Source organism: Hydractinia symbiolongicarpus, chromosome 11 (genome assembly GCF_029227915.1).
Source record: "Hydractinia symbiolongicarpus strain clone_291-10 chromosome 11, HSymV2.1, whole genome shotgun sequence".
Classification (NCBI taxonomy): domain Eukaryota; kingdom Metazoa; phylum Cnidaria; class Hydrozoa; order Anthoathecata; family Hydractiniidae; genus Hydractinia; species Hydractinia symbiolongicarpus.
In genome coordinates this window covers 12,298,217-12,313,257 of record NC_079885.1, presented here as the reverse complement: position 1 = coordinate 12,313,257, position 15,041 = coordinate 12,298,217, and the positions used below count along the sequence as shown (strand labels likewise).

General features: G+C 34.2%; 2 protein-coding genes across 2 annotated transcripts; one reads left to right on the top strand and one right to left on the bottom strand.

Annotated features, from left to right (window-relative positions):
- The first annotated feature begins 1 nt into the window (after position 1).
- Positions 2–3,258, top strand: LOC130613812 (UPF0489 protein C5orf22 homolog). The gene is made up of 6 exons (XM_057435157.1): positions 2–611; positions 1,047–1,518; positions 1,798–1,860; positions 2,210–2,380; positions 2,621–2,751; positions 3,085–3,258. The coding sequence occupies exons 1-6, from the start codon at positions 262–264 to the stop codon at positions 3,215–3,217; spliced, it is 1,320 nt and encodes a 439-aa protein (XP_057291140.1). The 5' UTR covers positions 2–261; the 3' UTR covers positions 3,218–3,258.
- A 573-nt stretch (positions 3,259–3,831) lies between these two features.
- LOC130613813 (octopamine receptor beta-2R-like) lies at positions 3,832–8,393 on the bottom strand. Its single transcript, XM_057435158.1, has 2 exons — positions 6,337–8,393; positions 3,832–5,178 (listed from the first exon to the last, which is right to left on the bottom strand). The coding sequence occupies exons 1-2, from the start codon at positions 6,338–6,340 to the stop codon at positions 3,935–3,937; spliced, it is 1,248 nt and encodes a 415-aa protein (XP_057291141.1). The 5' UTR covers positions 6,341–8,393; the 3' UTR covers positions 3,832–3,934.
- Between the last annotated feature and the right edge of the window lie 6,648 nt (positions 8,394–15,041).

Genomic DNA, 15,041 nt, shown 5'->3' with positions numbered 1-15,041 from the left:
CCTCTTATCTTAGTTCGTGGTCACTGAACGCAAGATATTTTTGAAGAGCAATATTCATGCATTTTAAAAATATATAGAAAGAAGAGTTTTTTTTAATATTTATAATATAATTTTTTTTCACGGTAGAATATAATGATAAAAATGAAGCAGTGCTAAAGTACAATACTGTGAGCTGAGCCTAAATAACCTTGATGGGTCAATCAGTTATCCTTATATTTTATACAAATATATACAATTACTTTCTTTAAAGAGACAAATGAAATGAACAGAAATAAACACTCAATTCCTGTTATGGTATGTGAATTCCATCAGGAAGTGCTCGAATTTATACACCGATATATCGCAACGAAACGATTACCTTATGAGAATTTAAAAATGGTACACTTCGATTCACATCCCGACCTGGCCTTTCCACACCGTTTATGTGCTGAAGATTGTTATAGTAAAGAGAAAATGTATAATGATCTCGACATCGCTGATTGGATACTGCCATTAGTATATGCAGGACACTTGCGTTGTTTGACATGGGTCAAGCCACCTTGGGCTAAACAAATAGAGGAGACAGTGGTGGATGTTAATGTGGGAGAAGAACACATCAATGGAAAGCTTAGGTAAGACAAAGGTGGGTTCAAGATATAGCTTTAAGTGTGTGATTTTTTTGTTTGGGTAATTCCATGATTCGGATAATTATACATTGCCACCAAAAATCTCACCTACGAGTACCTACGGAAAACTTAATAATCTCTACGAACCCAATTTTGACTCTACTCATGGAAAAGTCATCAAATTAAAATTGAGTTAAAATCGGGTGTTACTTGCTTTACACAACTGTCAAGGGTATATTGTATTGTCGACACCTAAGTATATCAGTTAAGAATTTAATTTTCAGAAAGTTCGAGGGATTTTAAGGTCAACAATGCGTGGAGACTCTGCTAGCGGATGGCAATGCACTATGCGTTATATAATTATATGAGAATACAGAAAGCAAGAGAAAGTAGTAAAAAGATAACGGGTGAAACGCAAATTTATTATACATATCTTTTTAGGATTGATTGTACTGAAGATTATTTCTTAGAAGACTGCACATATGCACCGACTACACTATTACGTCATATTAAACCAATTGCGTTAGCTGTTATCGAGTTGAATGCATTGATCACTCGTTGTCGAGAAATCGAGAAACAATCGAGTGAAAGTTATGATGAACTCACAGATCAGAATAATAGTTATGTTGCAGACGTAAAAAGGCGAAAACTGAGCGATACTAGTGAAACGAAAAGTGCGTGTTTGGGGAAAAATACATCAAAAAATTATGTTACGGGACATCGAAAACAACGAAACACTGTGGAAACAGCAGAAACAAAGGAATCTTTTGTCGAAAAACATAAACTACGAGGTGAAAAAGAAACGAAACAAGACATAGTTACGTTGTTACCAACCTCGAGTGATCGATATATTTTAGACATCGATTTGGATTTTTTCTCGGTAACAAATCCTTTTTTACAGGATTATACAAAGGTAAGAGAAGTGAAATGTTAGTGTTGTTTTGTTTAGATATTCACCAAACCCGCGGTAACTAACCAATTGTTTGTAACGGCAGCCGAAAATTTAACAGGATGTGAAGAAACATAAAATTTAATGAATGCATTTGTCGCTCGAAAAGTATTTTGTCTTTCTTTGTCAAAAAATGCTTCAGATAAAAGCTCGAAACAATATTCACAACCATTTTCCAGAATATTTCTTTCACAGTATATTTATATTTTTTTGCTTTTTTTTGTGACCATGTTTTCGCCTTAGGAAGAATACCAACAGTTAAAATCCATTTACAAATACGAATTTCCTGCCGACAAAAGAGATGAGGTGAGTTTGAAAGTTAGTAATTGTTGTTTCAGTTTTTGGTTGGTGTGGATCTGGATTTTCCAAATTGACGATTGGCCGAAAATTGTAAGATTTTAGAACCTGTCTTCAAGATGTGGTGAGTATAAATAATACATCGAAATGTATATCCTACTGGCTTCGAAGAGAGTGAGTTACGAAATGTCTATACAATTTTTTTTATAGATTTTAGCAGTTCACGAATCTCTTCTAAGTGCAACGCTTTATGCGGGCTACCATTTTTGTTATTGTCTTGTTAGTTCAACTTTCATTAAAGCAAACAAATCAGGCGAGACCTCTGCATCGAAGCGGTGTACATTTTTTCTCCTCATAGAACGCTCTTACTAAATGTGTCTCAGAAGCGCAACAGAAGTTTGAGAGTCTGGAAGCAACGATAAAATCATTTTCTAAATCCAACTGCACAGAGACAGATGAAAATAAAAAGTTGGTTAAATTCTTGAAAAAAATACAAGAACGAAAAGGTCCTGATATCGACTGGGAATTAGTATGTCTCTAACTTTTTTAAAAGTTAATTGGTGTTAGTTGTCTTTCTGTTAGTCAGTTGGTGAAAAAGAAACATGTCTAATTTTATGTAACACACAAAACCTCTGCAAAGATCTCTGCATTGAGTCAAAGATGTCTCCTTTGATTGGATAATATTTAATGCGACTGTTAACTGTCGTTACACATCAGTATTATATTAAAATTCATCTATGTGAAAACTCTTTAAAAAATATTTTTTTAGGTTCATAATGCTGGTATGACCACGGACCTTCCACATCACTTGAGTACAGATGATGAAATAAATTGTTTTGTCGAAGACATGGTCAGCCTTCTTAAATGTTTACCGCCACCAGCTTTAATAACTGTGGCAAGGTAATTTTTATGGATAATGTTAATAAGAGTCGAATATAAGGCGTTTAAATCTGTGATAAAAAGCTGAAATAAGCAAGGACGTTGAAACGAAATGTACATGATCTTAGTATGGGTAATTACATAGTCCGCAACTATGACTCTAGATGAGAGAGCTTGAGTGAGGGAGAAAATTTCCGCTATTTATTAAGGTTTTCCCCGCCAAATTTTAAATAAATTTTGAATTGCGCAGTTCTTCTACAGAATGTCAACTAGAACCTGTCATTGATAAAAGTTTATAAAAATTTCCTGATTTTTTACTTTCGCCACGAAGTAAACAACGATATATTTTTTTAGGTCAGCCGTGGACGAATACTGTCCTTCTTCACAAGTGGATAACATACAGAAAAAAGTGATCGATGCGTTGAGTAGCCTGTATACAAATATTGAATTAAATTTGGATTATAAAGATGAGTCAAGATTGTATTAATATGACAAAAATTACAAATAATCTATGACTGGTGTCATCTATTCATTGTTATTCCGACCCCCCGATTAACCGAATTTTACTTTTACTGCGCTGGTAAATCAAGTTAACAAGCAAGTGAAACAGTACAGTTAAATATATTGGAAGAAAAACGGTGTTTAACTTTCTTCCCAGGGCTTACATTTTTTTGAAAAAGGCGAGAAGCCCTGAGAACGAGGTTAAAACGAACTAGCGTACTGCGTCGGTTACCGTTCAAGGAGAACTTAAGAAGTTATTAATAATCGTTTAAACTTCGTTTAGATCTTAAAAACTAACAAACACCCAGTACGTCTTGTTAAGAGAAATGCAAACTTGTAAAAGCATCACTAAGCATTTGTCTTTGGTTTTTTTATTTGCAAAAGCAGGGGATTTAACTTCGAAGAGATTTAATTTCGCAGATGAGTCAGGTTAAAGGATTTCGCGGATTTTGCACAGGTATATATATACACGGGGCAAAGTGTCCCAAATGCAATCGGGGGAAGGGGTGGGTGTACGTAAAAAGAGGAAATGCCCTAGTTTAAAGGGCGGATTATTCAGTTGGGATCACCAGGGATATCAGGGAGAGAAGAATTATCGACTGAGACACAAATGAAATGTTATAAAAAAAAATGCAATCTGCAATATTTACATGATAAGATTAGTTTAAGCGTGGTAATACGAGAATACTCCTGAACTTCGCTTTTAAAACACCATAGGACTGCCACTTCGTTGACTGAATGTTTCATCATTCGGTTTGTATCTCTCTCTTGTTTGCTTTCTTATTTTACTTAACGTGCCAGAAAACGAACGATTTGTGTCATTATCGATATTTCTCGGTTTCCGCAACATTTTCAAAATTAAATTCTTGAACGCTTTTCTGAATTGTCTATTAAATAATATATAAACGAAAGGATTTAAACATGAATTCAGTGGTGGCAATGCCTCGATGAAAAGTGCCACAACCATCTCGAACGCAAATTTGTTTTCGTTTCTAAAATTTACATAACATTCTGGGCACCAATTCGAGGTTAGCGTGATTATTGTGACCGGGAACCAACACACGAAAAACGCACCATACACGATAGCTAATGTTTTTGTAGCTCTCATCTCCTGAGTTTTTTTCGTGGAAACTTTCTGATTATTTTTTATATTTATTGGGTCCAGATTTTGTGGGCGCAATGAAGCAACTGCTCGAGCTTGTTTAAGCGCAATTTTCAAAATGGCCGCATATAACGCTCCCATAATGCATAGTGGTATTAAGTATGTCACAGAATACACGACTGTGAAATATATTCGGTTCTCATTTGCACATACTCTTGTGCCCTCTGCATCAAACAATTTCACGTTATCAAACGATCCAGTTTCCCAGTTGACCATACCAAGAAATGCCCAAATCACACTGTATAACCAAGTTGCTAGTACGCAAATAAATGTTGTCTTTTTCGTCATTATAGTATGATGTGCAAACGGAGCTTTTATAGCTAAAAATCGCTCAATAGCGATTGCAAATAGGTGTGACACCGAACTAATATGGAAAACCAGTTCTGTAAAATTTGACATTTTACAGACCAGCTCATGAAAACAGAAATTTTGACGGTATATATATCCATCTATTGTTATAGGTATGGTGAAGAATGTTACACCCAAATCACTAGCGGCTAGTGAAGCAATAAAGATATTAGTGGGGTGTGAACGAAGCGTCTTCGAAAGTACTATAACAACAACAGCAAAGCTATTTCCAACGACAGCAATGATAAAGACACAGACCAGAAGGAAAACGAAAATGATATCTCGGTATGATTCGGTCGCTGTTTCACACGGGTCAGGATAATAAGTTTCATTCTGCACTGATTTATTTTCGGACGTTCTGTTGAATGCGAAGCATGTACTAAAACTACTGTAAGTCAATAGCATGAAGAATCGCACACACAATCTCCATTTCCAATCTAAAAAATAAATTAAAAATAAAACAAGAGCCCTAGGGGCTCTAAGAATTTCCTGCTAATTCGTTGTGTTATCGTGCCAAACATTCGAAGAAGTTTGGTGCATGAAGCTCTGAAGATAAAGCACACAAGTGACATTATATCTTACAACAAACACAAACAAAACGAAACGTGTCATAATAAAACATTTTAAAAGAAATTGCTTTCGATTGAAACGTTTATTGTCTTAAACGGCATTTAGTTGACAAAAAATCGAAATTTTGATGTCACCATCATGTTCAGCATACTTTTGTTAACTGTGCCAAATTTTGTTGAAAATAAAGTAGTTTGAATTTTTGGACCAATTTTGGCCTAAAATGACATTTAGGTGGGAAAAATCAAAATTATAATGTCACCATTATGTTCAGCATACTTTTTTGTTAACTGTGCCAAATTTTGTCAAAAGTAAATACCAATTTTGACCTGAAACGTCATTTAGATGACTTTGGGTACGAAGTTTAAACCTGTGACGTTGCAATTGACCATTTGGGACAGGGTTAGTTAGTTAGTCAGTTAGCAGTTGGAGACCAATACTATCCTCCTCTCTGATGAACGTGAAATCCCAGGGTCGATTTTTTCTCAAAAAATGCTCCAAAAGAAAAAAACGACGGTTTTAAGAAAATGGGGCGGAAATTCAAAGAAGAATACATATTTTTTTTTTAATTAAGCAACACAATTGTTAGATTTTGATATTTTTCAGTTCAACTACATTAACGTTATCATGATTTTATGGCTTTGAATTTTAAGAAGACGTTTGTTGGGCCTAACTATTACCTTTCTTCATAATTATATACTTACTTATCTAATAAGTTAGGTTTGGGAGTAGGTGAAGTATAACGGGCGTAAAAGATCATTTTATTTTTCTTATGAATCTTATTATTTTTGACATGACATGGTAATCTTTTGGGTAGTGACAAAACAACAACTCTTGGTGTGACGAAAACAACCTTAGAAGAGTCATTTTGGATATATTTGAATATACCATCCATCTACAGCAAACTCTTAAGTGTTTTTAAGTGGAAATTTTGGATTTGTTTATTTTTCTATCGATTGTATCCGGATCCAACTGTTTTTTTTTTTATAAAAAGCATACATTAATACTTCTAAGTTATTTAGACTTACCCATCTTTACTATCTCCAATTTCAGGATGATTTCTTTCTTTTTGTTACTACTTCTTTCTTCTTTTCTTATTTTTTAGCAACTGATTCTTTCATTTTGTCCTTCTTTTTATTTGTTGTCGTTAGTTGTATCTGTTATAATCAAATCTAAACGTGTGTAGTATCTTAGAAGTCCATACGGCTAAGTTTCCACTAGCGGAAGTTACTCATATTCACGCGAAATTGCTAACATTGCATCACAAAAGTAGGATTATATGTCATTGAAGTTTTTCGTAGTATAAAAGAAGCCTTAAGCACTGTGTAAAATCATGTACAAATACAACGTTAGCTTATTTACTCTTGCCAATTAGGTGACAAAATTATAAAATGCAGTTTTTTGTTTGCGTGGCGAATCGTGCAACCAGTTTAGTACCAGGCCTTTATTATTATACAAGTTAATGGCAAACGTTTCAAAGAGTTGACACGAGATTGGTTCTTTTTTACTCATGCAATTTTTTGTTCAAGCTTACGAAATGTGTCGGTCTGTTAAATTTTAAAGCGATTAGAAATTAGAGGGTTGATTTATATGAAAAGGATTTCTTATTAATACAACTTGTTTATCGTTCAGTACTGTCTGCAATTTCTTTTAGTTGAATTTTCGTGACGTATAGTTGTCTCGATATAGACTAGACATTGTCATGTTTAAACATGTTAACCAACATGAGGTTAATAATACAATCCACTTACTTGCTTTCCTGCTCTGTCTTCTGGCGGAAAAGTTGAAAAAAAAGCTTTTAGAGTATTATAAGCAAATTTTTTTCCTGGTTAAACTAAATATTTTTTTTCAACTTTCAAATAACCAAAATACTAAAAGTTAGATTTACTTCTAAGTAGCTACCAAATTTTTATCTCAAAATGGAAACGCTGTATGAGAGATGAATATATTATTCTTTTCCCGTGACTCTAAAAGACCAATTTTTTCAGGCAGTGAAATCTGACTTACTTCAGAAAGGGGTGGGCGCGATAGTTTGACACTGAAATAAAATTCCTCGCTCAAAAAAAAAAAAAACTAACGCAAATGATGAGGCTGGTCCATTAAGTTTGTAACTTCATCCGAGAGCATGTGAACGGAAAAAAGAGGTAGTGGAGGATGATGATGAGAACAAGAATAAACATGAACGAATTTTGAAATTAAAGGTTCGTGTGTGTCATCAGTACTTCAATGACGTGACGTACGCACGTTAATTACTTACTTACTTTAATCCTAATTATCATTATGTAAAGATCCATTTTCGTCCCCAGAGCTCAAGGTTGGGACAAGAATGATAAAATGAATGATAAAATCCAAGTTGAGTTGATTGAAAGCGCCTCATGACAAGAAAGACTTTCCTTGACACGTTGCTACACGTAACGTTTGAAGGCGTGGTAACAAAGGTGGTGTAGACACTATTTACATATATATCGGTAACTTTGTGACAACTTTTAGTATATATAAAAACCGCCTTAATGACGAGGAAACGTTGTCATATATAACGTGCGATGTATACGTTATATTCAACCTCATCCGCAGTGCTCCTCTACACCTATGACATTCTGACATTCATAGACGTAGAAAAGCCCTGGGGATGAGGTTGCAATACATCATATCATGATCATACCAAACTTGCGCCTTTAACTACTTTCGCATCAAAAACTTTCGCGGATTATTCGTAAAAATATTTTTGCCAACATACACTCTCCCGAATAGAGGTAAGGTTGTGTATACAATTTTGCAAAAAAAAAAGGAGTATTACTGAACAATATTCCCTTCTTCTGATAAATTCAAACGACGTTTGAATTTATCAGAAACTTGGAAACGTTGCTTTACGATGCATTGCAAACTAACCGGATTCAATTCAAGTAGTCTTCGGAATTCAATTTTATGTTTATCTTAGCCAATGACTTTTCTTTATAAACCTCTTTATCTTGGTTTAGTAGCAATATTTTTAAATCAAAATGGTAACATTACATTTACGCAAACTAACACAATGCTCATTAAATTGTAATTTCTCTATCTTCTTTTTTATCGTATAGTAAGGCAGACATCATCAATCTATATCACTTCATACACCAAATATAAATATATACCGATAATTTTATTATCTCGTATCACCAGACATGCTTGGTAGTCAATAATGCAGTGCTTAGCACCCGTGTAAACATTAGCATAGTGATGTAAAGAAAGCTTAAACACGTAAAAATAGCATACAAAAATTTTATTATATTGCTACGTAATTTAGGTTTTTCTGCGTTGCATTTTCCTTGGGGGTGAGTATAAGAGCCCGCGTCCCACCTTAATGGTATTGTGATTGTAACCTCAAACCCGGTGAAACACTGGGTTTGAGGTTGCATTGCGCTGATGTCTCCCTAATAATTAATTGCATGAGTTTTTGCTCTCTTTTTTGTTGATAATCCTTCCTTTTTTTCGGGATTATCAGTTATATGTATCACGAATTTCTGGTAAAAAAAATGTTGAGATCTGGTCCCTGTTTCAGAGTATCTGAGGGTCGCAGTGCAAACACAACCTATGAGATCTTTAAGGTGACGCTGCTGTAAAGAATTGGACGAAGGAAACAATTTCTTTCTCGTATGCAGTACAAACGTGTGTACGTAAAATTATCGTTTAAATTTTACTGTTAAAAGCTGAATTTGTTGCTATAGTGCAAAAAGGTATTTGTGGCAAAATTACCGTTGGCTTTGGTGGGAGGTTTTTGTGCTCAAGACCACAAAAACCTCCTACCTCCTAAAGTCTCTACACCCCAGGGATTTTTGTCTATGAATAAGAAGAAGACAGGGTAATATTATTGTCAGAAGCAAGCCAAAGACAGATTTTATTTCCTGAAGAAGAGATTTATGAATGATGAAGAAAATCGTCAAAACAAAAAGCATTATCACCCTAACCTCGTTCCCAGGGCATTTTAACTTGTTGATGAGGTTAATATAGTTGATAGCGTCCACTCCGTGATAACGACTCAGAGGCCACAAAACCCTGGGGACGAGGTTGTTATCATACAAGAAAATAGTTTTTTCTTTGATTTTAGCATGTTGATATTGCACTACTAAAATAATTGTTCATCAAGGCTGCAAATTGTCCCAGGGCTTCTTTTTCGCTTTCTAATATATGGGAAGCGCATGTCAATAAAAGAAATAGCGAAAAAGAAGCTAAAACTGCTCACTTATGTGAATACCAGCAAGTACATGTTTTTCCTCTATCTGAAGTGCTTCGTACTTTCATAATAATGTCTGGTAGATCCTTATGCCGCTAACCCTTTAACTTGGTTCTTTATCGCGAAAAAACTTTATTTGTCGGTTTGAGATTCTTATCGGTGAGCTGAAAGTAATTATATGATTACTTACTAAGGAAAATTACGTCCAAGGTCAAAGTAACCAGGAAAAATAAAGAACGCTTAGTAGAACAGCTACTTTACTACCTGAATCCATGGCATGCATAATACGAAAAAATGGCGATTGCAAAATTACATTTTCACAAAATGTCGGATGATGAGGTTTAATGGTACTTAAGTTTCGGTATTTTAGAGGCTTGTTATTTAAAGGTCGACGCAAACCAATCCGACTTTTCATCCGACTTGGAAATGGAAGGTCGGATAAAATGTAGTATGAAAATTCGAATGTCGAATGGAAATCGAACTTCCCGCTTGTGACGCATCTTGACACGTGAGTTTAGTAATTTGAATTTTCAAAATGGAGGACAGCACTTTGCTCATAACGGTAATTGTATTAAACGAGCTTGCAAATTCTTCTGACCGAAAAACAATGCAGAGGAAAAACAAGAAGTTGGATAAAGAAGCGTAAAGAACAGGGGATTTTAAAAATATTATTTAAGAGTTAAAGGTACAGGATAGATTAGGTTTTAAAGAGATGTTCCTGATGGACATAGTGGACTTAAAAATCTCGCATTTCATTCCCCCGCAAGAAATCACCGGAGGATTAGGTCGGATGAAAATTTTGTTCTGAAACAAATCCGACCTCATCCGACCTCATCCGACCTCATCCGACCTCATCCGACCTCATCCGACTTGATTTTTCACCTTTTTTTTTTGAAAATTTTGTTTTTTGGTATATATGCAAACCGATCCGACTTTTCATTCGACATGAGAAAAATCTCAATTCGGATGAAAAATCGGTTCGGTTTGCGTCGACCTTAATACACCTTTCCCGAGACTTATTCTTTTGATGTGCCGCAACTTTTTCTGTTGAGTTTTATAAAAAAACGGACAACAGATTTGAATACCTTATCAAAAATGTCATAAACCAAGAAAATTTTGAAATAATGCAGCAAGTAAACAACCTGCTATTCTAATTTAAAGATTTGTGGCATGTCCAACCTCCTTTTGAAAACGAGGCGGACATGGTAACTTGAGCATTAAGAAGACTTTAACTGTGATATATATCTCCTCAAAATAGCACTTTCTGTTGGCGTATCAAGTTAAACTTTTACACATAAATTAAACAAACTATGCTGAATTCAAATATGGTATTGATATTTTACGAGTTTAAAAAAAGTATGACTCATGGTCTCGGGAAAGGTGTATTGTTGCTTGTTGACTTACCTAGTTGGGAAGACCAAATTCATGTGTTTACCTGCTCAGTCAGGTTGTGCACCAACTGAAATCAAACTTCCGTCTTCATCACGTTTGTTGTTCTCAATTGCATCTTTTGTGCTGCTATTGTTCTGCGACTTATGGATTTTATCCTCGTTTCAAAAACGCTACATTCCCTGTGATCGGGGTTAAGCGAACTTTTAAATAAGCTCGTAAAGCCGGTTTTTTTTTGTTTTGTTTTTACTAAAATAGTGAGTACAGAGTCGTACCAGTCTAGTGTAGCGAAACAAAAAATTAAATTCCAAGGTTAAAAAATTGTTGTTTGTAATAATATTCCATGTTCAGTTTATTGAGCTATGTTTCTAGGATATAAATTTGAACACATTGTTTTTACATTTACGAAAAGTTTGGGACGTCTGTTACTGAAAGATTAATTTAAATGCATTTCCTCTACAAATGAGAATTTAACAAAAAGAACTTTTGATTTTTCGTTTCTAAACAAAAAAGACAAAGAGGTTAAGGAATATTATTTTTAAAAATTTGAGATCGGAGGAATGTGCAATAATCTATTATTTTTAGTCAATTCAAATTCAGAAAATTGGCAATATTTGATAGTTCTAGCAAATATAGAGGAATGTCCCAACCTTATATAAAAAAACCTAACATGCCCTGAAGACGAACTTTGCATTTTCTACTCGCACAAGCCTGCGCCTAGGAAGGCTCTGCAACGAACACCTATGAGTCTGGTCCAAGCTTGCGAAAATAGCACTTTAAGTCTTCTTTGAACGTTTTTAGGACATGCGGCTCGAGGATATTTCCTCCGAATGTCATCCCATGTAGATATGAGGTTATGGGTGGACCTGACACGCGTCGCCAGCATATTAACTGAATAAAATAAAGTCTTCTATGAGTGACCCGCAAGGGTATTCTGTATATCACGCCCGATGTTTTCATCTCCTCTGGTCTATGGCATTTTAAAATCACATAAATACAGTTATCTTAAGATAACTCTGTTAATACATATTACATTACTGTGGTAATTATATCTGTAGTTATCTTGAGATTAGAGGGTTGATACAATTTGACGATATTTTTGCTAACTTAAGATAACTCGTGTGTTATCTAAAGATAGCGTTATCTTCGTTTCAAACGCCTTAAATACGCGATAAACAACAATTGCAGCAGTAAAGTGTCAACTTCGTTCCCAGTGGGTTTTACATTTTGAGCGGGAAACTTCACACCATGTGCGTTGCGACTTTGATTTAAAAATACATAAAATTCCATTTACACCTAAAATTAAAAAATGTTTTTGGTTGTGGTTTTATAAAGCCATGTTACAGTAGACTCTCGATATGCCAAACCCTCGATATAACGAACACCTCGATTTAACGAACTAAAGTTCGTTCCTCTTGGATTCTGCCTTAAGACACCTTTATAAATTTCACAATAATATGCATTCTCCCTGCAAAACAGTTTGGTAAATTAAATTTAGAGCCATTTTTGGAAAAAGTTGAAACACATGTCTACACAACAAACAACCAAGTCTTTGCATTGCTTTTTGTAAACAAACCCGAAAATATTTTATTTGAATTTCGTGTGATTCAACCTTAGTTAATTCTACATATATTTGATGGCGTTCTATAGCGAAATATAAGTGTTTTTCATCCAAATTCTTCTAATGGACAAAAATTTAAAAAAATTAAAAATTTTCCCCAAAACCTAAATTTTTTAAAAAAAGTAATCCCAGAACATATTGACCACAGATTTAGTGACAAAATGTCCCAAAAGTCAACAATAATTTCAATGTCGATCATTGATGCAAATGAAGCAAGGTATGCAGATTGTGTCGAGATCCTGCGAACATATGAGAAATGGATTGCAGAGATATACCAAAAGGCCAATTATCGACAATACACCATTACCTGAAAACACAGCTGAGCCAGGTCAATCATATTCTCATACTGTTTTTACCAACGAAGATCCAATGAAGGACATGAAAATAATGTTTAGTGGTGATCAGCTGACACGAGTCCGTTTCGCTGGTGCAAAATCTCTATTAGCTGGGAATCACACACCAACACACAGGTTGGAGCATTGTTCCCCTTTCAAAGCTGCAATGTGGCACTGTAAGGCATCTTTACTTCAATATTTATATGCTATGCTTTACTCAGCAAACTCTGTCAACCAGATGGAACACCGAAGTATTTCAGGGAGAAATTTTTTAATGTATGTTAATGATTTGCCTTATGCATCGACACTTATAAACTTTATTCTTTTTGCAGATGATACTAACTTATTCTACGCTCACAAATTTTTAAAAACACTCTTTACTACGGTAAACAAAGAACTGAGTAGTATTAATGAATGGTTTAAAGCAAACAAACTGTCCCTAATTGTAAATTAAACAAAATATACGCTATTCTGCAAAAAGTAAAAATCAGACGACTTGCCATTAAAATTACCAGATCTATGTATAAATGAAATAAGTATAAAAAAGGGAGGCTCTTTAAACATTTTAGGTGTTGTTATTGACGAAAACCTGTCTTGGAAAAGCCATATACAAACAGTAGAGAATAAGATTTCGAAAAATATTGGAATATTATACAAAGCGAAGCCATTACTAAATTTTCATTGTCTTAAAAATTTATACTTTTCATTTATTCAAAGCTACTTAACATATTGTAACATTTTCTGGGCTAGCACTAATCATTCTAAACTTACAAAAATTTACAATAAACAGAAGTACGCATGTCGTATAATATTTGGCAAGGACAGATACACCACAGCAGAAGCGTTATTGGGAAAAATAAGGGCCTTGAGTATTTATAAATTAAACATACACCAGGTTTTGTTATTTATGTATAAAATTAGATATGGCATTGCACCCAAGGCCTTCACAAATAAAACACAGGTATGACACAAGATATTCAATAAACAATTTTAACATTTCAAAGACCTTTCTAGTGACCACTCGATACTCAATATCTTTTCGTGGGCTATTAATATGGAACACAATTTTAGATGAAGACAAAAAAAAACTATTTGCTTGTTGACGCATTTTAAGAAAACCACAAAACATTTCTTGTTACTTAATGATTTAGATTATTCGCGATACTTTTAGTATCACATTTTTGTAATTTTTTACAACTCTAGGGGTATTGTAAATATTTTTTCTTTACGTTAATTTTAACCTCCTCTCTTTAACCTATCTCAACTAGATGGGGCTTGAAGATAAGACAAAATATGTCTTCTAATTGCTCCAGTCATTATTTGATTGTAAACACGAACAAATATGTACAAAACAAATTATTCTGACGAAAATATATATACATACAATAGTAAATAATTGATAGAGATGTTTGTAAATAGTAGTAGTAGTATTTATTTGCTGCTATATAGATTGTACAGTATATAATATATAAATGTATAAATGTATATAAAGTTGTATTGGAATGCTTTTGTAGAGAGTTCCAGTTTTTTATTGCTTGATGGTGAATAGAATCCGCACCATATGTTAAAGTCCTATTAGATGGTATAGAAAGAAGTTTGTAGGAGCATCCTCTAGTTACATGTGTATTTGGCAGATAAGTCAGATTGAAAGAATTTTGTATATCCGATGGAGATAAGTTGTTAAGAGTTTTATCCACTAAGAAAACGTTTAATGTGAAAATTATATCAGCAAGGGGAGGTATATTTAGAGTATCAAAGAGTGGTTGAGAGTGGGCATAGTAATCAGAAAAAGTTATGAGGCAAACTGCAGATTTTTGTAGTTTGAAAATACGAGAGTTGAGTGGAAGATTTTGACCCCAGACTTGAGTTGCATATGATAGATAAGAGTGAAAAAGGGAAAAATATACAGTGCGTAAGGTTTTCCGAGATAAGTAACGTAATTTTGAGAGAATACCATTGGCTCTACGAAGTTTAAGAGCAAGAGTGTTATAATGATAGAAGCGGCTTAAATTTTCATTTAAGTAAACCCCCAGGTATTTGACTGATGATGAGAGTGAGAGATGTTTACCACCTAGTTTCAACTTGATGTCATAGTTAATTTTTTTCCTCATATTTCTGAAAAGGATAACTTCTGTTTTGTTCACGTTAAGAGCTATCTTAACGTGAACAAAACAGCCA

Bases quoted from the DNA above. Each gene is read 5' to 3' on its own strand.
- LOC130613812 (XM_057435157.1), top strand. From the start codon at position 262: ATGAACAGAAATAAACACTCAATTCCTGTTATGGTATGTGAATTCCAT. The intron at 2,381-2,620 runs GTATGTCTCTAA...ATATTTTTTTAG, and splicing joins CTGATATCGACTGGGAATTA to GTTCATAATGCTGGTATGAC. The intron at 2,752-3,084 runs GTAATTTTTATG...ATATTTTTTTAG, and splicing joins GCTTTAATAACTGTGGCAAG to GTCAGCCGTGGACGAATACT.